Consider the following 24,450-nt stretch of genomic DNA (forward strand, 5'->3'; position numbering starts at 1 on the left):
ATCTTTCCTTTTGGCTCAACTTCAACATCTTCCTCCAGTTTAAGGAGTCTTCCGCCAATTTCAGGGGATCTTCCATTGCAGGAAGAACCACTGAAGCTGGGAGGAGGACAGGATGGCTGGATCCACCGCAATGATTTAAGCTTGCAGAAACGTAGAAACATGCATGAGAGCATCAGACTGACACATTACCCATTATCATGGCGTTTTTCTGGGAAAAGAGGTGGTGGAACTCAGTGGGTGGCCAGCACAGCGGGCAGCTCTTGGCTGGAGGTGGTGCCCCTGGTACCACATGTGCATGCGCAAAGTGCACGCATACTTTTTAAAAGTTTAAATCACCCTTGGTGAAAATGGTCACACGGCTGGTGGCCCCGCCCCCTGATCTCCAGACAGAGGGGAGTTTAGATTGCCAGGGGGCGGGGCCACCAGCCATGTGACCATTTTCAAGAGGTTCCGGAACTCCGTTCCACAGCGTTCCAGCTGAAAAAAAGCCCTGCCCATTATGAGATCGCTGGGCTCTTGTTGCGAGATTCTTCTAAGTCGTTTTTATTTATTTCTATTTTAGATATTTATACGCCACTTTCCTTCCCCAAGGGACCCTGCAGTGGCTGACAACATTGTTCCCCCCTCTCCATTTTATCTTCACAACTACCACCCTGGGAGGCAGCTTTGTCTGAGACAGACTGGCCCAAGGTTACCCAGCAAGCTTCCATGGCAGAGCAGGGGTTCCAATCCGGATCTTCCACTGTCCAATAAAATATTGCATGCAAATTATTTGTCCCCTCTTGGGACAAGCAAAAACATTGATGGAAGAATGGCTCGCTGCAGACATTTTCAAAACATCTGTGCAAACTGCTTGATAGGAGTTACTCAAGTGGGGGCTTGCAACAATCCATGGGGGATGGGAAATTGGGCCCCAGAGGCATCACTGAACCCAGATTTCTCTTGTGACCGTTTTGGTGGCAAAAAGGCACATGCACACCCATCACTGCCAAAAAATTAGGGAATTCGGGAATTCCCTAATTAGGGAATACAATTAGGGAATTGGGCTGTGTATTCTCTGAGGCGGATTCTCTCTGTGCGGATCCTTCTGTGTCTTTGCTCCCACAGTGACCTTGCTCAGTGTCTCTCCAAGGACCCCCAGGATTGTCTCATTCGTTTTCCTTCTGGGTGTTCCTCCCTTCACTTTTTTATAACAATAAAGCAAAAAAACAATAACATTCAATTTATATGCCACCCTTCAGGACAACTTAATGCCCACTCAGAGCAGTTTACAAAGTATGTCATTATTATCCCCACAAAAAAACACCCTGTGAGGTGGGTGGGGCTGAGAGAGCTCTGAGAAAGCTGTGACTTGCCCAAGGTCACCCAGCTGGCTTCAAGTGGAGGAGCCAGGAATCAAACCCGGCTCCCCAGATTAGAGTTCCACACTCTTAACCACTACACCAAACTGGCTCTCTTTATACTACCTTAGCATAATTTTAACATTTTGGGTGCCATAAAAATAAAGTAAAACATAATGTTGAAAATACATACATTAATTGGGAAAATTTGACGCAGGGACACAGAAAATGGTGTGGGAATGAAGGCTTGAGAACAGTTCCACTGGCACAAAGGAGAAACGTTACTGGGCTGTTTTCCCCCCACATCGAAACAGTGGTGCTGCAGAATTCAGTAGCTGTCCAGTGTGCAGCTCTGGCCAAGTCTGCTATGGAAGTTCACCGGGTGACCTTTGGACAGTCATTCTAGCAGTCTAGCCTACTTCACAGGGTTGTTGTTGTGAGGATAAAACCGAGAATGATGTTACAAGCTACTCCTCCATCAGGGAGAAAAGTGGGGTACAAATAAATAAATGCCACCGAGAAATAATTCAGCACTGTAAGCCCCTGCTAAATATTTAAGAGGACATATTGAGCAAAACTTTAGGTTAGCTCACTGCAAATGCAGCGTTGTTTTTCCCCCTACAGCCCGGCTGCATAGAATGCACACTAAGGAATTAAAGAAAACAGCTTTTACCTTGAGTAAGGGTGGAAGAGGCATCAACCGAGCAGGACCAAGAAGCATCACCTACCAAAGAGAAGATGAACCCAGGGAAAGAAAAAGCTGTCTATTTGAAAACAAGCTGGCATATTTTTCAAATAGCACTTGAGTGACTCATGAGTCCCTAAAGGGACTTATGAGTCCCAGTGTCCTCCACCTTCCTTTCGTCAACGAAATGCCATCCGTCAAAAGGACATTGTTGGCAATTGCGGAGATGCTTCACGCAGACATAGTGCAAGACATTTGTCTCTTGAAGCTAACAGTCAGTTACAACGGAGCTACTCCGGTCTAGGCGTATCGGTTTCAATGAGCTTAGCTGACTTTTCACAGGATCACACAAACTTACAAATCTTTCAGCTTGGAAGCGAACCTCAGGCAGGATGTCATAATAACAACAATAATACTCAGCATTTAAGAGTTTTCAGTATGCAAGATGTATTTCACACATTGTCTGGCTGCAGTCTTCACAGACACTCTGTACGGTAGGCCAGTATTTTTTCTCCATGCTTCATCTGCGTTGCCGACGACTCACTTCTTATTCCTGCGCATGTGCAGTACACGGGGATAAGAAGTGAGTGGGGGCAAAACGGTTTGCCTCCCCACCGCCTCCTCAGGGCCTCGAGCCCGGAAAGGCCCAGTGCAGTAGCAGGAAGTGCATGGGGATAAGAAACGAGTCGTCAGCATCATGGTTTACCTCCCCACCGCCTTCTGGGGACCTCCAGAGGCCTGGGAAGGCCCAACGTGGCAACAGGAGGGGCAGGAAGACCCAGTGCTGCAGCGCCAAGCCTTCTTGCTGCCAAGAAGCCCACCGATGCCTGCCGCCAAAGAGCCTGCCGCTGAAGAGCCCACTGCTGCCAAAGAGCCCGCTTCCCCCCCCCCTCGCGCTGCTCCCCTGCTGCAGAGGAGCCCACCACTGAAGATCCTGCTGCAGGGCAGCTTGGCCCGGTGCCCGCTGCTAGAGCCCGTTGTATTATGACGCAACAGGCTCTGGTACTAGAAGAGCATATTCTCCATAAGTCATTTTAAAATCTTTTGCTTTTTCCTTTGGTTTACAAAGCCGTATTTTTCAATTCACCTGGGAAATCCCCTTAGTATGTACAGACCCCTCCCTTGCCCGTAGGTGGCCCTGTTGCGTGGCTTTTGTGATCTGCATGGGCTTGCCAGTTTATTAGACACCGTGATAGTGATCAATATGTGGAGGGAAAATGTTACCTTTTGTGCTCTTCTGTGCTACAGAAAATGCTCCCTAAAATGTCAGTGCTCTGAATCTCTTCCATCATGTAAAAAGCATGTCTACCTTTAGCTATGAACTCAGAGTTATGCTGTTCTAGAAATCTAATACAAATCTCCAGAATTCCTCTTTTCCGGTCACTCCAATGGCATTTTTACAACCTTTGCAGACAGACAACACGTCAACCTCAGCTACTTGCACATTACGCAATGGCAGCAAATGAACGAATGTTCTTGGCAGACGATGCTGTCAATCCGGCAGGGGCCATTTTGATTGTTGTTGGGGAAAGACACCATCCTCTCCTCGTCCTGTTTCTATACAGAGCATTCATTTGAAACGAACCAATCACGCAACAGATGGGAGAAGCGATATGTAGGTCTGCAGTCACACTTTCGACGGGATCTAGATTTCATTTACTCACTATACATTTGCAAAAGTGCTTAGGAACGCTGTGAAGATCAAGGCACCTTATGAACATCCCAGGTGCTACAAATAAATCCCATCAGATTGCTTTGACTTCTTTTCAGGATGATAAACAAAAATAGGGTAAGTTCATGTGCATTTTCCGCGGCTGTAATAAGTTGCACTTGCTACATTTTCTCAGCCTCAAGGAGAAAAGGGGGGCATAAACTCTAAATAATCTGTGTACCGTGTACATGTTCATACACTCCCACGTATGCAGGGTCATTCTCAGCACCAATCTGGATTACTCTCAGTTTGCAGGAAATATTGTCCAACCAGGCAATTCTAAATACACAACCTTGTAAGTCCCATTGATTTAAACGGATTTAGAAGGGCATAAGTTTGCTTCGGATTGCACTCCTAAGTCACTGGTTTTCTTGAGCTGCATTGGTAGCTGCAGCTAAGTACAGGTGGGCTGAAGCTGAATCTAGTCAAGTTGGCTGTGACAATAATTGGTGAAATGAAAGATGAAACTTTTCAGTGTTTACTGTCTATTTACTACATTTCTTAATGGTAATTTATTCTTTCCTGTTTTTATTCCCATTCTTATAGACTCCCACCAAAGAAGTATATGCAAAATGCACAGGGGCAGTATAAGTGAATAAAATCATTTTCCTTCCCACTACATATTTATTCTTTCGTTTTTCTGCTCTTTGCTGCAATACCACTCTAGCTCTCAAGAGATTTTGCCCCACCAAATTTACTAGCAGAATGTGCACTCATAAATTTGGGATTAAGACTGAACCTCAAACTGAGAGGAAATTTACTAATAGGCCTATATCGGGTTTGGGGATTCAAGGGGGAAAAATGTGTTACCTACTGTATAAAAAATGTGACATGTAAGAATGCATTTGGCTTACAGGAGAATCAGAACTACGTAAGTAGAGTCTATTGCTGTTCCTTGTAGGAGCAGTTGCTGAATTTAAACTCGCCACAGCAAGCTTGAGATGTTTATTTTTAGAGGCTGCCAATTCTCGTCTGCAAATATAATGCATGAAGATAACTCATTTAGGGCAAGTGTGTGTTGCTTCATTCCCATTGAATTTTTTGAATATCCTTGCAATGGACATTGTTTTGCAATAGCGTATGTGGCTCAAGAACTTATGCGACACCTCTTCCCTTCCGCTGGAACAGACTACTCTGAAGTCCTATTGATTACAATGAAGTTTACTTCCATCTAACATAGGCAAGGACGTTAAACTACTTGAGCATTACATCAAAGTAATGCATTTAGGAGTGATATGAAAGTTATATTTTCTCCCATAATATTAGTATAAGGACATTAGATAAGCATGCTATACTGGAGCATCCACAATGCAAACATTCACGCGGCTCGACTTCCTTTCCAATTAACAAACTGTTCTTTCCTAAAGATATACTGTCCCCTCGGTCATACATTTCTTTGGTGCTATCACAAGTGAAAAAAAAATAACACAGAACCAAAAACACTGTCTATGTGGGGAAAGTCTTTTTTTTAGCTTTACATTATTACATTATTTGAAATACCAGTATCATATCATTGCTAAAAAAATCCACTATATTCTTTCTGATAAAAATATGGCAGCTTTACATCCAATCTGTATTGCGTTCTTCAAAACAGAATATGCTGGAGCCTACACAAAAAGGAGAAATGAATATTCAGTAAATGTTATAGCTTACGTACAATAATGCCAAAGAATCGTAAGGTGTGCTAAAGTCGGGATTTTAAGAATCATATCTGTAAAACACAGGAAACAGGCCTGTCAACCCATCCCTTTGTTAATTTACTGCATCTCTATCCTGCTTTTCCTCATTGCCTACAGAAGTTTACAATGAAATCAGCAAAGTAAAAGCCAACCAGAAAAACCAACACAATAGAACATGAAATGAAGTCAGGAAAAAGCCCACCCAAACAACAGAGCATCACACGCCTGCTGCTTGAACTACATGAGACAAGAGACAGCCTTTATTTCAACCAGCACCCCACTTCTTAAAGATGGAGTCACCATAGGAAACATGCTTGTGCTGGCAGGTAAAGATTTCACCTCCTTTAAGGAGGGAAAAGAGAGATGGTGTGGTTGTGAGGATCATAAGGTCCATCTGGGCTCCTGCGTGGAAAAGCAGTCCTTCAAGTTACGAGGGATCCAGACTGTAAAGGACTTTAAAAGGCTCCTTGAATTGGATACAGAAGCAAACAACTAGCCAGTGACTAATGTCATATGGGGAGTTCAGTTAGCGCACACAGTCCAGTACTGTCTCAACGGTGATCTGTTTCTCGAGCGAAGGGCTTTCCTGTCCCTACTCTCCGAAATCCTTCTCAATGGAGATTCTCACGTTTCTGAGCATATTAATCTACAACGCAACAGCCTATCTACTTAAAGCTTATGAACATATGAAGATGCCTGATGCTGATGGACCATCAATCCATCTACTCCAGCATCGTCTGCTTTGACTGGCAATGGATCTCCAGGGCTCTGCAGAAAGCTCTTTCCCTGCCCTGCTATTGGGGATCCTGTTCACTAAAGACCAAACCTGCACAAAAGGCACATCCCTCTGTCATGGAGCTATGGATCTTCAGCAATTTTCTGCTGCAAGTAGGAGTCAGCTGTGTCAAATGCATGTCCTTTGAGGCTTGCCTGATAGAAATCTATTTTGGTGGTGGAGAGTGCCCTCAAGTCATCGCTGACTTATGGCAACCCTGGTGGAATTTTCATGGCAAGAGACAAACAGAGATGATTTCCCATTGCCTGCCTCTGCAACCTTGGTCTTCCTTGGAGGTCTCCCATCCAATTATGAACCAAGGCTGACCCTGCTTAGCTTCTGAGATCTGACGAGATCGGGCTCACCTGGGCTACCCAGGTCAGGGCCTATCTATTTTAGGAGCCAGATTAAAAAAATATTTTTGTTTTGTCTATTTATTTTATCAGCCTGGCTTGTTTTAGTGACATGTTTTGATTGGTGTGAAATGCTTTTACTGGCTTGTGTTTATTGGCTCAACTGTTTTAGCAGTGAGCTGCCTTCACCAAGTCTGAAGAGGAGGCATACAAATGTTCTAAATAAATAAATGTGAGAAAAGAATGGAAAAGTTGTTTAGTAAATATGCAGTGTGGACTAACATACGCTGGAAGAAAAGCAAGAGTTGAGTCCAGCAGCACCTTAAAAACTACCAAGATTTCTAGGCTATAAGCTTTCAAGAGTCAAAGCTCCACTGGATTCATGCCAGAGCTTCGACTCTTAAAAGCTCATACCCTCGAAATCTTATTGGCCTTCAAGATGCTTCTGCACTCAAATCTTGCTCTTCTACTACAGACCGACAAGGTTACCCACCTAAAACTAACTGGAGGAAAAGACAATATAGCATAGTGCCCTCAAGAACAGAACCGTAGGGTGCGGGACTTATTAGGGAACAAGTGAGTATGAGAAATGGCAGAAACGGAATTAACAAAATTGGCACCACCGTACGCTTTAAAAATAAAGATTTGCAGGCAGCGAATGCTCCCCCTTGCCTTAAGAACTCTCTGCAAACAGAAAACTGCCACAGCAGGCAAAGGACCGGGACAGACTGCCTGTTTTTAAAATGCAAAGAGGAGGGGGAAAGGCATGAAAAAAGCCAGAATCCCCTCTGGCAGTCATGCGCCCCAGGAGGCCCACAGCAAGGCAGGTGATGCCTGACTCGTAATCAGGGATGCTTACCAGTTCTGCATCATGCTCAAGCCCAATGTCATGATGCTCCAGCTCCTCATCCCGGAATTTTTTAATTACCTGGCATAAAGAACAAAAACGGCAGATGAGCACTTCGGCAGGCTAGCTATGGAGATGCCCAAAGACACTTTTAAAATATGCTGTTATTGCTCCCCTCTTCTTCCTTACCCTTGCCCGCTGCTCCTCCCTTTAGGCCTCCTCCTCCTCCTCTGTTTAATCTTTATTTTTTAACCTTTCATGTGGATTTGGTGGAGCAGAGTGTCATTGGGGGAGCTGGTACTGTTCCTTTTTTCCCACAGGCCCTTTTTTCAAAAACCAAAAATTAAAGACGAACAAATCTCCTTCACGTTTCAAAAGCAATGCTGGATCGTGTTTAAAAATTATTTTTTGTTTTGTGTTATGTTTTGGAATTGTGTATTGGCTTCCCCCGTCCGTTCCCTTACCAGGAACAGGACCACATGAACCCACTCTATACTGAATCAGACCTCAGGTCCATCAAAGCTAGTACCGCCTATTCAGACTGGCAGTGGCTCTCCAGGGTCTCAGGCAGAGGCCTTTCACACCACTTCCTACTTGACCCTTTCCACTGGAGATGCTGGGGACTGAACTTGGGACTTTCTGCATGCCAAGCGGATACTCTGCCACTGAGCCATGGCCTCTCTCTGTGGGGTAGCACACTAGGTAAGAGAGTGAGCTGTGATTAGGGGTTTTTAAATCTTAACTTGGCCACAAACTTGCCAGGTGGCCTTCCGCAAGGCACTCTCTCTAGCAATCAGGTCCTCCCCCCTGCCCACGTATTTATGAAGACAAACATTGGGCTGAATGCACGGGGGCTGCCGTATTATATCTGAACCCTGAAAGTGCTGTACAGATACTAAATAGGCTGCTGTTACTACTGCCATATCAGATCATCAACCCTTGGAAAACTGATCTTTCATTCACAAGACCATGTTGCCCTTTGCCCCCAAATAATAACCCATTGGCCCAAATTAAGCTTTGCTACACAGGTGGGCAACCCCCTGGCATGTGCACCGACAGCAGCGCACCAGACCGTTTTGCTTTGCAGTGAGGGTCCCAGATTGAGGGGCCCAAGTCACTAAAGCATTGGCAGCGCTGCTGAGGCATGCTGTGCAGGAAAAGGCGGAGGCGTGGTTTATGCTCGTCTTGCCCTCCCAGGCCCGAACAGCTGAGGCCAAGGTGAATCCATCAAATACACACAGTCTCGCTGAAGCTTCACTTGCTCTGTGCACATCTGGCCAAATACAATTCCCCCTGCCAATTTTTTGTCAAGCACACCCACCTCTTCACAGAAAGATGTTACATTTCCTTAAAGCTCTCAAGCCAGAAAAGGCTGCCTATCCAGCCATGCCCATTCACTCTTCCAAAAAACTTTCAAACACCATTAAAGAAGCACCTGTAATAATTCTTTGTATTTTTCCGGATCGTCTTCCATTAACGTCCTGATCTGGTTGTTGTAGTGATGAGAGATGCTCTCTTCCACCGCCACCGTGCAAGCCATAGCACCTTTTTTACCAAGCAAGGCAGTCCCGGCACCTATTGCAGAGACATTTACATCAGGACAGATACCCCAAAAGATCACTCCATACGCGTTTGAATTTTAAAATAAAATTAAAACTATTCTGAGCCTCACCAAGCACGAACCCTGTGATGTTCCAGAAAGGCAACAGAATAGTTGGCCTGACCCGATACGAGATCATTAACTCGTTCAACTTTTTCAAATGCTCTTTTTCCTGATCCCACATGTGCTGTGTTTAAAAAAAAATCACGGAGAGTAAGGCTGCACGGAGACTGGGAAAAGGTACACAAGGGTCAGCAACACACTCGTACGTCGGCGACAGAAATGTTCCATGTCTTTTAACATGGGAGTTTGATACACGTTTTCAATTAACTCATACATTTCCCCATGCGAGATCTTATGGCCAAGTACTTTTTTATTCCCCCTTTCCTTGCAAGGAGCTCAAGACAGCTCCCGTTGGGAAGATTCAATTAAATTATTATTGCACCTGTGCCACTCTTCCTTACTGAAATATTCTTCTATCCTACTGAATAACTATTGCATATTATTGAATTACCCTTTATACTTTTTCTGGGATTTGGTGCATTTCCTCCCCTTCCTTATTCTTAGCAGGGCAGTGGGGTGGGGGGAGCACCATGACGCATCTCTGCTGACTGTGCTGAAAAATGTAAACTCTTGGAAGGATTTTTTTTTTTAGGAAGCTGATGTGATCTGCACAGACCCACTCTGGATGTTAAATTCCCATATGGATGCCAGAAAGAAGAGCAAACTCTCTCTCTTTCCCCACCTAGGGATAGTGGCCTATGTCCCTTTGTCAGGTTGTAGTCAGACCAATCTCTCTGAAGCACAAACTCTGGTAAGATACCCAATTTAAAATAAAGTGGCTTAGCTTAGACATAACACAAAGCCATTACATATTAAATCATGGTTTGTTTTTGAAACCAGGATTCCGATTCATTACGATAATTTAAATCCCAGTTTGCCTAGACAAATGCTAGTTACATGTCCTTTACCCTGGCCAAGAAACTGTGGCCAGGAAACACACCAGGGTGGCTCCAGGGAACTAGTCAGAATGGTAAATCACTGGTAAATCACATGAAACCACCATTAAGACATTACTAAGCTTTGGTTTCAGAACAGAGTTTGACAAATGCTAACTAACCATGGTAAGCAGAGCAGTGAACATTTGGATAATTATACTTAACCATGGTTAGTTGAATTATACCATGGTTTTGCTTTATGAGAAAGCAACAGGGGAAGTAGCTTTTATCAAGCCTGCTTGATAGCAAAGCTGACCTCAAAATGTACAGAGAACTGGGCATGAAACAAAAGTACATGCCAGAGATACTAACCCGGATCACTGGTCCAACCGAAGTCCGACCTAACACTGCCATCTGGCCTGCATATATGCGGTTTGCCCCGTATTCTCCTGCATGATCCACTCTGATTATGCGGTCAACAACTGGCTTATTGATGCTTTCAAAGGCCATTCCAGTGCTGCAAAACCTGTAAAAGGAGTGTATGGATTGGAAACCCCATCTTCCTCTCGAACCTGACAGAGAGAAAACATTTGTTACAGAAACAGCATGACATTTCTAACCAGATTTGTTTTGATGGAAACTTATTTTAAAGATTAATCCGCAATCATAAATAGATCAAGGCTGCTAGTCTGCTCATTTTGAGAGTAGTCCTGAGTACACAAACTCCTTTAGAATCTGCCTGGCTCTGTTTGGTGTAGTGGTTAAGAGCGCGGGACTCTAATATGGAGAGCCAGGTTTGATTCCCCACTCCTCCACTTGAAGCCAGCTGGGTGACTTTGGGCTAGTCATGGCTCTCTGGAGCTTTCTCAGCCCCACCCACCTCACAAGGTGTTTTGTTGTGGGGATAATAATGACATGCTTTGTAAACCGCTCTGAGTGGGCATTAAGTTGTCCTGAAGGGCGGTATATAAATTGAATGTTGTTGTTGTTATTAATAATATAAATATTAATAACAACAACAACAACAATAATAGTATGGATGACATGCAGGACAATGCCATGAAATCAATGGGCTCAGGGGTGCCTCACCCCAGCACAAGTTCCAATTGTCAAGTTATAATCCTCAAATAAGAGAGGCACATAATTAAATAAATACTGAAACTGATCTGACTTCTCCAGAGGAGCACTGCTAAAAACTCACTGGAAGGTATGAAGTAGATAATATTAAGAAAAATCCAGTTGCAGTTTTACTGGGCAGTCCTAAACAGAATTACATCCTTCTAAGTTGCTTGAAGTTAGTGAGCTTATAAAGTTTTAACTCTGCTCAGGATTTTACCACGATGATTTTTAATTTACAGAGCTATGCTTTTTGTAGTTCACCAGCCTCACTTGAGTATAACTGTCCGCTGCAAGGCAGGGAAACCATTAAGTGAAATGCTTATGCCAGAACTGTCCTTTTTTAAATTAGGAAAAACTGCTTAAAAAAAATCTCTTAAGCTTCAGTATCAGAGTTTACATGTTGACTGTACCATTCTAGGGAACAGGGCTGCACACCTTTGAGAACATGTACTGAACATCAAACTACATCATTGATTTACTTACCGTTCTGCCAGAAGAGCACCCAAAGAGGTTAATAGTTCAAAGCCTTAACCCTGAACAATTGAAATAACTGCTGCTGTTGGAGCAATCTGCAGAACTCTTGACTGACAAATAGAACTGTGTATGTTGTCAAAAGAGCGCCCCTGCCTATGCTACAGAAAGGAAATAGGGATCTGATTATTCCAAGAGTAACCAAGGCCACCTTCTTTCCAGGAGTGTTATGACTCTCCGCAAGCCTCTGCATTTACACTTTCTCCTAAGACATTGATGGCCCTGAGGAATGTTTCCTCACTCCAGTTGTTGACTGGCAGCTCTAGTTCTCTCCAGTCCCCTTCTTTTGTGAGAAGCAGCAAAGAGATTTCGAGAAAGACAGTGGCTTATAAATGACTATTGAAAAACAATTAGAGGAAATATTTATTTCATGTATACCCTGCCTTTCTCCCCACAGGGGGAGCTCACATCGTTCTCCTCTCCTCCCTTTTATTCTAACAACAGCCATGTGAGGTAGGTAAGGCAGAATGTGCATGATTGACCCAAGGTCACCCAGTGAGGTTGTACAGAGCGGTAATTCGAATCTGAATCTCCCAGATGCTTGTCCAACCACTACAACACACTGGCTGTCACAGAACAGAGACAAGCAGGAAGAGATTTAAAAAAAAACCCTGCCCACTTAAAAGTTCTTCTGTCCTACACTGCAGAGGGCGCGCGCGCAGCAAGCAGAGTTGCCAAGGCGCGCCAGAAGGGCAAAAGAGGACGAAGCGGGGAGGGGGGGGGGAAAGCGGAGAAACATCCGGGTATCCGGAAGGGATCTGCTGGCCAGCGGCTTCAGAGAGGGCGGGCGCCCCACTCATTGCCCGTACCTTCCCCACAGCAGAGGCGCCGGCAATGGGCACGCAGCCCTTTCCTGGCCAGAGCCGCGGCCGCCTCCGCCATCCCGGTCGTTTGCTTGCCGGGCCCGCCTCGGCGCCAGCACTTGGCGCGCGGCGATGACGTCAAAGCCAACCGCTAGACATAGGGGGAAATCACTCGCATCTTAATAAACACTTCCGGCTTTATTTGGACGTTGAGTGGGAAAAAAATAGGGGGAAGTGAGCTCTTGCAAGAAAGAGAACTTGATTCTCGAAAGCTTATGCTACAATAAAATTGGTTAGTCTTAAAGGTGCTACTGGACTCTCTTTGATTAGGAAAGAGAAGGGCTTTCGCTGCCGTGGAGGGGACGTCCTCAGCTCCCCGCTTCCCCATTGCAGGAGAGCTATGGATGGTTGGTAATGTCTATGAGATCTGGGATGAATTCCCATTTTTACCTTATTGACTGCCTGCCTTTCTCACTGAGACTCAAGGCAGATTACGCAGCGTAAGTCAATCCAATCGACCGGCTGGGACATGCAATAAACAAGAGTTTGAGATGGGTAGCCGTGTTGGCCTGCAGTAGAAGAGCAAGACTTGGGTCTCCAAGGTGCTATTGGACCCGAACCTTCCTCCAATAAAGAATGCTATTCCGGCGAATGAAGTGCCTTTTTGGTTACTCTCTCTCAGTCTAACCTGTCTCACAGGGTGGTTGCAGGAAGTATAAAATGGAGAAGGAAATAATAATATTTTAAGATGCATTGGATCACAAGTAAGAAGGGTGGTGTTTTCAGTTTGCTACCGGAAGTTTTTATTATGCCTGCCAGCTATCTTGTTCCATCTCTTAAGCACTCTGGTGGCCGCCCTTGGGCAGGGTTTCCCCCGAAAGCCCCTCCTTCCCATTGGCTCCTATTGGCTTGCTTGGGCACACCCACTCCCGAGGCTGTCTGTCCTCATTGGCGGGAGCTCGCCTCAGTTTCCTGTGGCGGTTGCCGTGGCGACCAGGATGCCTTCGGCGGCGCTGGGCTGAGGGGGCCATGGCGGCAGGCGGCGGCTCGGTCTCGGCGAGGGCGCTCGCCCGCTCGGTGGCCCACAGGCTGTAAGGGACGGCGGCTGGGCGGGGCGGGAGGGCACGCGCGAATGGCATTTTGACTGGTCCCTAAATATTTGATGCGAACCCAATAATAGTAGTAGTTTTAAACATTCATTAATAGTTAATGTGCTAATAGAAACCCGAATCAAGTGTGACTCTGAATGTCACCCGAGACTCCTGGGGCGCATATGACAGCCAGCCTGTTGAAATGGTCAGAGTGTCAAGGCTAGGAGCGAGGAGACCTGGGTTCGAATCTCCACTCTGCCTGGGAAGCTCGCTGGGTGACTTTGAGCCAGTCGCTCACTCTCAGCCTAACCTACCTCTCAAACCATCTAGAGTCTCTATTCACTCCAAGTCTAACGGAGTCAAATTTACATATGAATTCCAATTCAGCAGCTTCCGGTTGGATTTTATTTTTGAAAGGTTGCTGTTGAACTATGGTGACCTTTAAGTCCTTGGTGGAGTGTCCTAGTAGACTGAAGTGTTCTCCTACTGGTTTCTGAATATTGCCATTTTTGATGTCAGATTTGTGTCCATTTATTCTTTTATGCAGAGGTTGGTTGGTTCGTCCTATTGTTCGCACATAGAAATTCTGCCTGCATACAAGTGTTTAAATGTAGAAGTTCAGAAGGCACTACAAAACCTTTTTCTCCCACGCACAGTTACTCTACCTTGTAACATTTTTAGGTGACTGCTGCCCTCATTGCTGGAAGACACTCTGCTGTTCGCTGACCTCTGCACAGATTTATCAAACCAATACTTTATCTTTGCTTTGCAGTTGGATAGAAAAACTGACTCATTAGGCATATGATGGTATTGTTTTTATATTTTGTTTTTTTAAAAAACAATTTTTATTAGTCTTTCAAACAAAAAAAGAACCACCATCATGTGATTTACAGACATAACAAACAAGATTACAAAAAGATAGAGAAAAACACAGCAAAAAACAAAATAGACAGTGCTGACTCAAGTTACTGACAGAGAGCTTAATATTTAACACATTTTTCAGACTTATCTTGCAAGATATAACTAAGAGAATTATTAATGACATAGAGGATGTTTAAAAAGTATTTCTTTATGTACTTATCTAGTTCCTTTTCCATAATTTGAGAAAGCGTTCAGATAGATGTTTGTTGGATACTTTTTGATTCCTATATGAAATAAAACCATGCCATGTTTCATAGAAATCTGACATTTTAGCATTATTTAGCATTTTTATATTTTGTAATCTGCCTTGAGTCTCAGCGAGAAAGCTGGGCTGTAAGTAAAGTAAGAAAATTAAATTATACACTATTGTCTCTTCATGACAGCACTGCACATACTGTGATGGAATGGGAAGAAAGACAGCAAGATCTTCTGACTTGAAACATTTTTATTGATCAAAAACATGTGGTTTTTTTTCTTAGAAAATATTACATTGACGTACAAAGAAAAGAACATTCCTTTGATTCGTCTGGCTTAATCAGAGATGAGACAGAGAGCTCCAGTTGGTATGTGGTAAGTATCTGCAGGATTTGGTGTGGGTTTCCAAATTGCACATAGGCCAATGATGTGCTGGATTTTTCACAATGGATTTTCTAGAGTGTTGAAGCATAACTCAATATATACTTTCAATGAGAAATATCAAGCAAGAAATGCAGTCCAGTTGCTGAACATCAGACCAAAGTTAAAGTTGTTCAGACCTGATTTTAAAGGAAACGAGGATGGGTCAACCTCTGTTGCCATTGGAGCTGAATACAGTCATTGAATTCACGATCGGCACTCCCTTTCTCTGTTCACTTGCAGTGGTGCAACAGGTACAGAAGCCTGGCCTGCCTTTTTGCAGCTTGCTGGCTTGTGAGTGCCTGCTTATTGCCTCCAGCTGCCTTGGAATTGTTCATTGTCTTTCAGCATGCCACACGTCTGGTTGAGTGGGAGCATGGACGGCCGCTGGAGCACGATTTTTCCGAGGTTAAACTGGAGGCATCCCTGCGCATGTACATGGGCAGTGCTGAGGAATATCACCGAAAAGTGCAGGAAAGCCCAGGAAAGCGAAAGATTTTGGAAAAGTTCATAAAAGAGAAGGCACAGGTAATGCTTAAAGCCATAATTTTATCTCTCTCCTTATTTATTAGGTGTATTTCTTTACATAGTTATGCCCTACTTTTCTCTCCAAAGCAGCTTACAGAAACTAAAAACAACTTGCAACACTGTTGTCTCCCCCTCTGTTTTATCCTCACAACAACCCTCTGGGGTAGGCTGGACTAAGAGAATGACTGCCTGCCCCTGTGCACTTCCATGGCAGACAATGGAGATTTGAACCCGAGTCTCCCAGATCCTTCCATCAAAAGGGACCCCACAACCGTTTGAAGCCTGTGGGCCTTTGTTTAAATGTTGCAAAAGGGTAGCGGCCCGTACTATAAAATGCCCACACCGATAGGTGAGGCGATTATCAAAATGGCTGCCTCCATTCTTCACCCTTTGGCACTACAAATTAAAAGGATGGAGATGTCTTCAAGGTTGAAGGGGTGGGGAGGAGGTGACTTCTTGCCCCCCACCCTTGGTCACCTGTAGCCTTGAGAAGGGGAGAACCGAAAGGGGTCTGAGAAAGCAACACATTTGAAATACTGTTAGAGTTCTATCCCCAGGCAGAAAGATTCTGCCCGCCCTTCTGGAGAATGGCAGAGCAGTCTCTTCCTGTTACAGTTTCATTTGGGAAAGGCTTGGAAAGCAGCCACACATACATGCCCCAATGATGTCTAGCTTGCTGATAGAATGAAATGTTTCAGACTCAGACAAGGACATGCCACCAAACTGCTATATTAATAACTTGGGTTTAGAAGATTCATGCAGTTTGGCATGTAGTGAAAATAATTGTGTGGCTGCTTCGTCACAGGCCCAGCTCATGACTCAGGCCTCACTGACTTTCATTGCTGGTCATTTTTACCAGTTCATAGCTTGGGTAGTGAATACAGGAGGCATTGCAACACTTGTATGATCATGGTGTCAAGCAACAGAATGACAATTTTCCAATATGTCCACCTCCACTCAAGCTCTGTTCTGATACATCTAATATGATTTTTTTCCTGTTGCTATTTTTATTTTTAATGTCTCCTAGACCACAGGCTGATGAATAAGTGGGGGGCTTGTGCTTTATTTCATGGCTAGAGGTAATCACCTAGAGTTTCTTGCTCTTTTTTTTTTTTTGGCAGGATTACGTACCTGACAGAATGAATGAGGGCAGAGCTAAGAGGACTCAAAGGTAAATGCATTGTAGTGAGCTGATGTGGGTCAGATGTTGGCTTCCCTCTTAATTCACTAATACACTAAACAGCTGCAACATCAGGTCATTTCATTGCTGAAGACTCAGGACGTGAGAATATTAAGGAAAGCAGGTTGCATTAACAATATTAGCTGCAAAAGTTCAGCAATATAATCATTTAATGTTGTCTTAGCAGAGCTGCTGGAAATCAGTTTCGAGGTTCCCACAATCGCAACCACAACAAAGATAGTCTGCAGATGCCGCTAGATTACACTTTGTACTACCCATCATCCAGGCAGCACACACAGTTCTTCTGCTTTTATCTTCTACAAGACTCAGAGTTAGCTCAGAGGCGCAAATGGACTTGCTGAACTGAGATTCCTGACCTAAGCTTGTCCCCTGTACCTTTGTGAATGTATTAGCGTACTGTTTCAAAACCAAAGAAGCTCAGCCTTTTCACATTAAGAAGCCCATACTGTTAAGGCTGGAGGCATCTTTTCCTGAAATGAATTGAGGTGGGGAAGGGAGGTGCTGTGCTCTTCTAGAGGGAGGAGGCCTGCTGTTTATGTGACGGACTTGTACATTCATGCAACAAGACACTGCCCTCAACCATGGTAGGTGTTATTGCCATGATGCGTAACCTTCCCACCCCCATGCTAGGAGAACAGCAGGTAAAGCAAATTGAGGAGAATGCTAAATCTGAGTAGCAGCATGACTTGCCATGTGTTATGCACTCTTTCATTTCCCCCGTACAGTTGGGTGCTGCCATACACTGCAGTGCAACTTAGTTTTATAGAGTCTTATGTCACTTCAGTACTAATCTTGGTGAGTAGTAGACAGTTTGGGCAGCATATTTCTGTGAGGACATAACTTATATTGGGAGAGCTATTTTTTAAAAACATGAAACAAGATTTTATTTTATGCATGCTAGATAATTGCTGCTTTCTTCTTGCTTTGGCATGATAGCAGGTATACTATCGAGTGCTTTCTTGTACTAGCTCTGTTGCTGAAAATCTCCCTCTCTCTTCCTTGGGTAGCTTGCTCGTGCTATAATTAACCAGTGTTAAACTTGGAATGAATTGAACGCAGATTTCATTTTTCTGTTAGGCAAAATAACTGGCAGAGCACCTCCAATCTACACCGAAATGCTACCCCGAGCATGTCAGCGGAAGAATTGCAAAGAATAATTTCATCAGCTTCCAAACTTATAGTGGCGGCTGTAGGTATCACTCTCAAAAGTTGGTTGAACATTTCCCTTAAAAACTTATTGCTGCTGCTTAAATTTTATTTATTTCATATATGCCGACCTAGATAGTCCAAGTGAGCCTGATCTCGTCAGTTCTCTGAAGCTAAGCAGGATTGACCTTGGTTAGTAATTGGATGGGAGACCTCCAGCAAAGACCAGGGTTGCAGATAGGGCTGTGCACGTCCAGTTTCTGATTCAGGGTTTTAACCCAAATTGGCCCGCTTTGGAAAGATTCGGGATTTCCAAATCAGCCAAAGCATTGCTGAGCCGATTTGGGAATCCTAAAGCAAAGCTTCCCAAAGTGATCACTTTGGGAAGCTTTGGGCAAAGTGCAACACTGGTCTTACTATTTGCAAGTGATGAGAAAAGTGTTGCTTTCAAATGCCCACTGCTTTTCAGCTGATGGGAGGGGGATCCCCCCTCCTCTGAAATAAGCTGCTGGTGTGCTTTGAACTTCAGCCAGATCTTTACGAAGCATCCCGAAGCATTTAGTCACCTGAAGCCCAAATGGCTTGCTGCTTCAGGATTCAGGTTATCCCAAATTGTTTACCTGCTTGGGATAAATCCGAAATGGGAAACCCGAATATTTTTCAGGGACACACCTCTAGTTGCCGAGGCAGGGAATGGTAAACCACCTCTATTAGTCTCTTGCCATGAAAACCCCACCGGAGGGGGAGGGGGGAGGTCACCATAAGTCAGCTATGACTTGAGGGCACTCTCCACCACCACTTCATTTATATCCTTGTAAACCACTCCCTGATGGGGAGAAAATAACATTCTCCTCTATTTTATCCTCACAGCAACCTTGTGGGGTAAGGAAGGCAGAATGTGTGTAACTGACCCAAGGTCATCCAGCAAGTTTCCTTGGTTGAGTGTGGATTCAGACCCAGATCAAACATTGTAACTGCTGCACTGTGCTGCTCTTTTGCAGTTGAAGTAGCAACGTTTTGCATTCCAACAATTTCCATCCTTCTAAACACGGTGGGGGGAGAAGTGGGTTTGGAGAAATATCAGTCAAGCAGATAATATTGAGCACATTTTCCTGTTGAAATCGAACGGCAAACGGTTTTTATCTAAAGAGCTTAATGACTTATTTTTCTCTCCAGACATCTGAAATCTCTCCCAAAGTATTAGGAACAACTCCAGAAATCATTTCAACTCAAAAGAGAAGCGCTACTAGGAGCTTTCCAAGTTTGGATCGTGTCTGGAAAAAGGCTCCTTCTACACAATCCCACCATGATGAGGCAGAGGGGTATGGAAGCCAGATCCCGTAATAACTGCTTGCAGTTCTTCAAAAAACATTGACTTGAGATGGCATGTAGCAGATTCATCCAAGCCATGGTTCCTCTGATCCTTCCTGAAACCTTATCTTTTCACTCTCAGCTTTCCAAGAATTTTGCTACCAACTCCATTTTTCCCATCATTCCTACAGCACCCTTTTTGATGCTAATTGCAAAACTGAAGGAGGCAATTGCTGCACTGACCACTTTCCCTGGAGCTTCATAGACTCCATAGTTTTATCTACAAAAACTGGATTTGGGGGAGAGGAAGGGGTCTAAGGCTTCAGGTTAGTCAGGGCAGCAGAGTGGAAGGATCCCAGGGAGCTGGCCCAGAAGATGGGTGGTGAGGTATATGCACTTATCACCAGCAGACCTCTGGAGATGCTGATGGAAGTCACTACAGCTCTGGCACAATCATATACTAGGGCTATTACTGTACACCAAGGCAAGTCGCTATCAGTTGAAGAGCCTAGGCGCCAAATTATGCTTGCATGTGGAGTTCCACTGCTGCAATTTCAGCTGTGTAACTGGGCTGTAAAAAGTACCTTCTATGCCCTTCCAATCAGGCTGTTAACAAAATCGATACAATTGTGCTATGCTGGAAAATGACTGCATGGATAACTTTAACAGTACAATCCTAAACAGAGTTACTTCAGTCTAAGCCCGTTGATTTCAATGGGCTTAGACTGGAGTAACTTTTCTTAGGGGTGCACTGTAAATCACTGTAAAACATTTGGTATATTTTTATCTGATTACCCAGAAAAACCCCCAATCTTTTATAAAGATCCCCCCCCAAGGCATATGATAGTAACATGACAGTGTGTTTAGAAAATCAATAAGCAGCATCCATGTGTGCTAGGCAAATGTTTTCAGTTCAATGAGGTTTTGATTCAGTGGTAAATAACTACTTACAGGGTTCTTAAAATATTGATTGGCAAGCTTCATTAATTCCTGGCTCTAATACTAAATGGAGGATTTTGTTCTGCTGCTGCTGCTGACTAATTTTATTGCGTTCTACAGTATACAGGAGGGTAATGAAGAATTCAGAACCGAACTTGATCAAGAGACGCTACAAAAGAATGTCGGGAAAAGTAAGTTGTTACGCATTTAAAATGTAGTCCTCAATCCCAAATCGTCTTTTTCTGTAAGATACCAGCACTATACCTTTTCAAGAATTTTTAAGATGCTGATTTTGAAGAAGTACTGTTGAATAATACTTCTTCTCCTTCCTAGTGACAAGTTGTGGTTCTGTAATTTGGTCTTCAGTCAAATGGCACCTTTGTTTATGATAAATCCCAAGGCTGACGGGATTTTTAAATGCTTTCAATTTTGTGTCTTTCCAGAACCAAAGGCCACTCAGAAAAGAAAGAATGTGAAATGTAGAGCAAAACCAAGTGAAATGTCCTCAAATGTTTCCCATAACTCTTATAAATTGAATAGGATATTCTCTACAAAGCGCCCTAAATCCAGTGATTCATGTTTAGTGAATGAAAGTTTCCCAAGCCCATATTCACCACCTGGGCAAAATAAAGTATTTCGGAAAGGTATTCTTAAAAACAGTACGTCTCTGTCCTGCACCTCTTCAGAGACACTTGAATACCAAAACATAGCGCCAAACACTCGTTGGAAGTGCTATCCACCCTCCCATGCTGGACAGTCCTGCAAGCTGGTTGAAATCAAAAGGAAAAAGTCACCTTGCACTCCCATTGGGGTGGTTTCAAGAACAAAGAGTTCTAGAGCTAGCAAACCTTTGGCTAGACAACCAATCTTGACCCCCAGGAATACTCCAGAGGTAACAAGAAATAACAGAGAAGTATGTTGTGTGAAACAGATGGCTGAAGTGAAGCATGCCCAAAGTTCAAACGTCAGTGAAAAGTCTAGGGAGCCACACAATTTCAAGAGGGTTTCTGGCTGTGCTATACTTCAAGGGCAGGCTAAAGAAACGTGTGCCCAAGGTAACTGGAAAAGTAAGCTCTCAGGAAAGTCTCAAATGAACTGGCCGAAAGAAACTGAAGGAGGGCTTGATTCTGCAACAGAAAGGAACTCCAATGGTCATCGAGTCCATTTCCAAGGGCTCCAGCAATGGGACCATCCCAGAAAGGCTGAATGGAAGCACAGCTCAGAGAGCTGTAACTTGGATAACTTAGGGCCTAAAGAAGCAACTCTGCCCATAGCCTCTGTAGATGAATCCAGTGAGATTCTGGCCTGTCTTCCAAATGATCAGGATAAGGACCATATTATTACGGTCACACATGGATCATCTTTGGGGTATCAGGTTTGCCAGGGAACTCAAGATGCACCAATTATGAATGAGAGTATGAATATGGATACCAGTGTGGGAAATCAAGGCATCAAAGGCCATTCAGGGAATCTTTTAAATCAGTTACTGTCTTTGAATGAAGTAGATGACAAGGCTGTTGATGATCCTATCAATAAGATGCAAATAACCAACCTTATTTTAAATGAACCATGGGACCAGCAAGTGGTATATATCCCACCAGTGCTTCCAGGTGTTGGCGAAACCTCTGAAGAGGGAGATGGTTCCTCAGCATCCCCAGAGAGAAGCAGTCCTATTTTTGGAAGATTGGAAAATGAAGCATGTGATGAGGAATTTACCATTTCTTCTGCTTCAAGCAGCTTGAGTGCTGAATCATTAACCAGCACAGAGGTAAGAGCGTGAAGGTGTGCCGTCAACAAAGCACAACACCCCCCCCCCCCCCGCCCCATTTCTGGAAACGAGGCATCAGCTGATGCTTCTGTTCCAGCTCCAACCTTTTTGGTTGGAAACTGCATTGGTCTGATCCGCCACTGTCATTCTCTTGAGCATATGAAGAGTGTTTTAATGTTGGCATGCAGTTTCTGTGAAGGCTCTAACACACAGCACTGGTAAACCATTCAGAAATGGACAACTTCCTCAGTTTTGCAGCAAATCAATTTTTTTTGCACACAAACATGTATAAACAAAACATTGGACTTTTGTTTGTCATTGATCATCACACTTAAATCCACTACTCATATTCTCCACCTCTTTATAGCAAACAAGCATTTATTGCCGTCTGTTTCCTAAGCAATAGTCTAACTACTTTCAAGTAGCTGAAATTGCCACTACGTTGTGCAAGTGTCATAAAGGACTGACTCTTAATGCTAAGGGAGAAAAGGATGAAGGGTCGTGTTTTAAGCTGCAGTATCAGGTTGGCTCCAAATTCAAGTTTCTTCAGGGTTGGTTGATTTTGGGGGAAGCAAAACAGTTAATGCAGCTTCCTTTTCTTGGTTAACCTTAGATCACTAGAATAATAATGCAAGGTGACATGAAAGACCCAAGATTTGCTGCCATTTAGGGTTAATCATATCATAGGAGGTTTGGAAGCCTTCAGAAATCAACTTCCCATTTGGTAGAAGCAAGAACGTTCATATTCAGGTATTATTTATTCTGCTCAACAGACAGCATTGAACACAACCCTTCCTTATCATCAGCACCATTGAAGAGCTGAAGTTGATGGCCAATAGGTTTAGTCTAGAGAAAACTTGCTATGATCTCTCAATTAGGGCAAATTTAACATTTCCAACAGAAATACTCTTCAAAGTGTCTTTCTCTCTGCCTTTTTCACCCTAGAGCAGAAATATGAATGCTGATCTAAAGGAGAGGGAAGATGTAGATTCCAGCACCAAACTTCTAGTTGCAAATGCGATGCAAGAAAACAGCACCATTCAACAAGAGATGTTTGGTCAACACAGTGAAAGGCTAAGGTAAAAACCATGAGTCATTTTACTGGGAAATAAAGGCAAAGTTTAAACGTGACGCCAAGCTGTGGTTTGGCATTATACAAGCAATCCTTGGTTTTCCTTGCCTAATCCTTCCTCCCCCTCCTCTAAGCACTGTACAGTTTTTGGCCCACTGTAACTCATTCTCCTCCCCTCCCAAAGCAAGGATAGACAAGTCAGAGCAGTGCAGACTTTAAAATTGTGGCAATTTATCTCAAGTCTCAGGGCTGCAGTGGAGCATTAATTCAGGCATACAGCAGACATTGGTCTGCGTGCCCAGAAGCAGCTGCCTTATCCCAAGTCAGACCATCCAGTCAGCCTTGTCTGACCGGCAGCAGCACTCCAGGGTCTCACTTTCTACCCAGTCCTTTTAACTGGAGTTATTGGGGCTTGAACCTGAGACTCTCTGCAGCGGAAGCAGCGATCCAGCACAGAACCATGGTGCTCTGTATAAGCAGAGATGACACAGGAGGAAGTAACAGGTATACAGCTGTTTTTAAAAAGTGCGTTGAAATGTACATTTCTTATTATATGTACCAGTAACTTCTGTTATGGCTGCCTAGTAATCTAGTATGTATTTCACTTCCTTATCACTAAGTACACCACAGTTATTTTCCAGCATTACTTCCTTGTTTGCATAGAAAGCTCAGATGCCTTTCCTCCCCACGCTCTGGCAAGGATGCAGGTTCTTGCGTTAATCTCTGTACAAACAGTGATGCAAAACCAAAGCCTGGTCAGACCTCCTCCTTCCCTCCCTGTTCAGTCCATAAACTGTGATGGTCTTGCTGCTTTTTCTACAGTTCTTCTGCTGAAGAGAAGAGAACCAACAAGGATGGTGGACCAGAGGATAGACGCGCCGCCACTCATGTGGTTTATTTTTCTCATCTTCCCACATCGTTTTAGTTCACATTCCCAACCCAGATCCTTCAAGGGATTCAATTCCAGCACCAACACTTCAGTTTGCTTCTTTCCTCCTAGAAGCTCCATTAGAACCTCACATCCGCTGCTGCCATCTTACAACTTAACTTACATTTGCTCAGGGCTTTTTTTCAGGGGGAACGCGGGGGAACGGAGTTCCGGCACCTCTTGAAAATGGTCACCTGGCTGGTGGCCCCGCCCCCTGATCTCCAGACAGAGGGGAGCTTAGATTGCCCTACGCGCTGCTGGAGTGGTACGGAGGGCAATCTCAACTCCCCTCTGTCTGGAGACCAGGAGGCGGGGCCACCAGCCATGTGACCATTTTCTCTGAGGGCAACCCCACTGAGTTCCACCACCTCTTTCCCCAGAAAAAAAGCCCTGCATTTGCTTAATATGATGCCAAGAAGGTTATGGTCAGGAACGGGCAGGTGCTTCTCAGACCCACCAGGCTGTTGTTCAAATCTGATTGTTGAGCTTAGCCTTCACAGTGAAACTTTCAAAACTGGCCAGCATTATTTGTTTTCTCACGTTCATGGG

At 44.1% G+C, this 24,450-nt stretch overlaps 2 protein-coding genes across 5 annotated transcripts; one reads left to right on the plus strand and one right to left on the minus strand.

The window, feature by feature from the left end:
* Positions 1–4,666: 4,666 nt before the first annotated feature.
* Positions 4,667–12,519, minus strand: COQ7 (coenzyme Q7, hydroxylase). Of its 4 annotated transcripts, none has more exons than XM_054993298.1 (7): positions 12,388–12,445; positions 11,531–11,679; positions 10,301–10,454; positions 9,063–9,177; positions 8,826–8,965; positions 7,403–7,471; positions 4,667–5,343 (listed from the first exon to the last, which is right to left on the minus strand). In XM_054993298.1, the coding sequence occupies exons 3-7, from the start codon at positions 10,436–10,438 to the stop codon at positions 5,266–5,268; spliced, it is 540 nt and encodes a 179-aa protein (XP_054849273.1). In that variant the 5' UTR covers positions 10,439–10,454; positions 11,531–11,679; positions 12,388–12,445; the 3' UTR covers positions 4,667–5,265. The 4 variants fall into 4 exon arrangements, with proteins under 4 accessions (XP_054849273.1, XP_054849272.1, XP_054849270.1 ...); XM_054993297.1 differs by having other exon boundaries at positions 10,301–10,500; positions 12,388–12,442; XM_054993295.1 differs by lacking the exon at positions 11,531–11,679 and having other exon boundaries at positions 12,388–12,519.
* Positions 12,520–13,391: 872 nt separating this feature from the next.
* Positions 13,392–24,080, plus strand: LOC129338871 (uncharacterized). Its single transcript, XM_054993398.1, has 10 exons — positions 13,392–13,472; positions 14,873–14,963; positions 15,357–15,536; positions 16,658–16,707; positions 17,815–17,926; positions 19,060–19,205; positions 20,254–20,324; positions 20,577–21,901; positions 22,847–22,980; positions 23,796–24,080. Exons 1-10 carry the CDS (start codon positions 13,411–13,413, stop codon positions 23,896–23,898), a joined length of 2,274 nt encoding a protein of 757 aa, XP_054849373.1. The 5' UTR covers positions 13,392–13,410; the 3' UTR covers positions 23,899–24,080.
* The last annotated feature ends 370 nt before the right edge of the window (positions 24,081–24,450 follow it).

Source organism: Eublepharis macularius, chromosome 12, assembly GCF_028583425.1.
Source record: "Eublepharis macularius isolate TG4126 chromosome 12, MPM_Emac_v1.0, whole genome shotgun sequence".
Classification (NCBI taxonomy): domain Eukaryota; kingdom Metazoa; phylum Chordata; class Lepidosauria; order Squamata; family Eublepharidae; genus Eublepharis; species Eublepharis macularius.

Bases quoted from the DNA above. Each gene is read 5' to 3' on its own strand.
- COQ7 (XM_054993296.1), bottom strand. From the start codon at position 12,460: ATGGCGGAGGCGGCCGCGGCTCTGGCCAGGAAAGGGCTGCGTGCCCAT. The intron at 7,472-8,825 runs GTGCTTCTTTAA...TCTTTATGCCAG, and splicing joins AATACAAAGAATTATTACAG to GTAATTAAAAAATTCCGGGA. The intron at 5,344-7,402 runs GTAAGCATCCCT...CTTTTTGTGTAG, and splicing joins TTGAGCATGATGCAGAACTG to GCTCCAGCATATTCTGTTTT.
- LOC129338871 (XM_054993398.1), top strand. From the start codon at position 13,411: ATGGCGGCAGGCGGCGGCTCGGTCTCGGCGAGGGCGCTCGCCCGCTCG. The intron at 15,537-16,657 runs GTAATGCTTAAA...TTTTTTTGGCAG, and splicing joins TCATAAAAGAGAAGGCACAG to GATTACGTACCTGACAGAAT. The intron at 22,981-23,795 runs GTAAAAACCATG...CTTTTTCTACAG, and splicing joins CAACACAGTGAAAGGCTAAG to TTCTTCTGCTGAAGAGAAGA.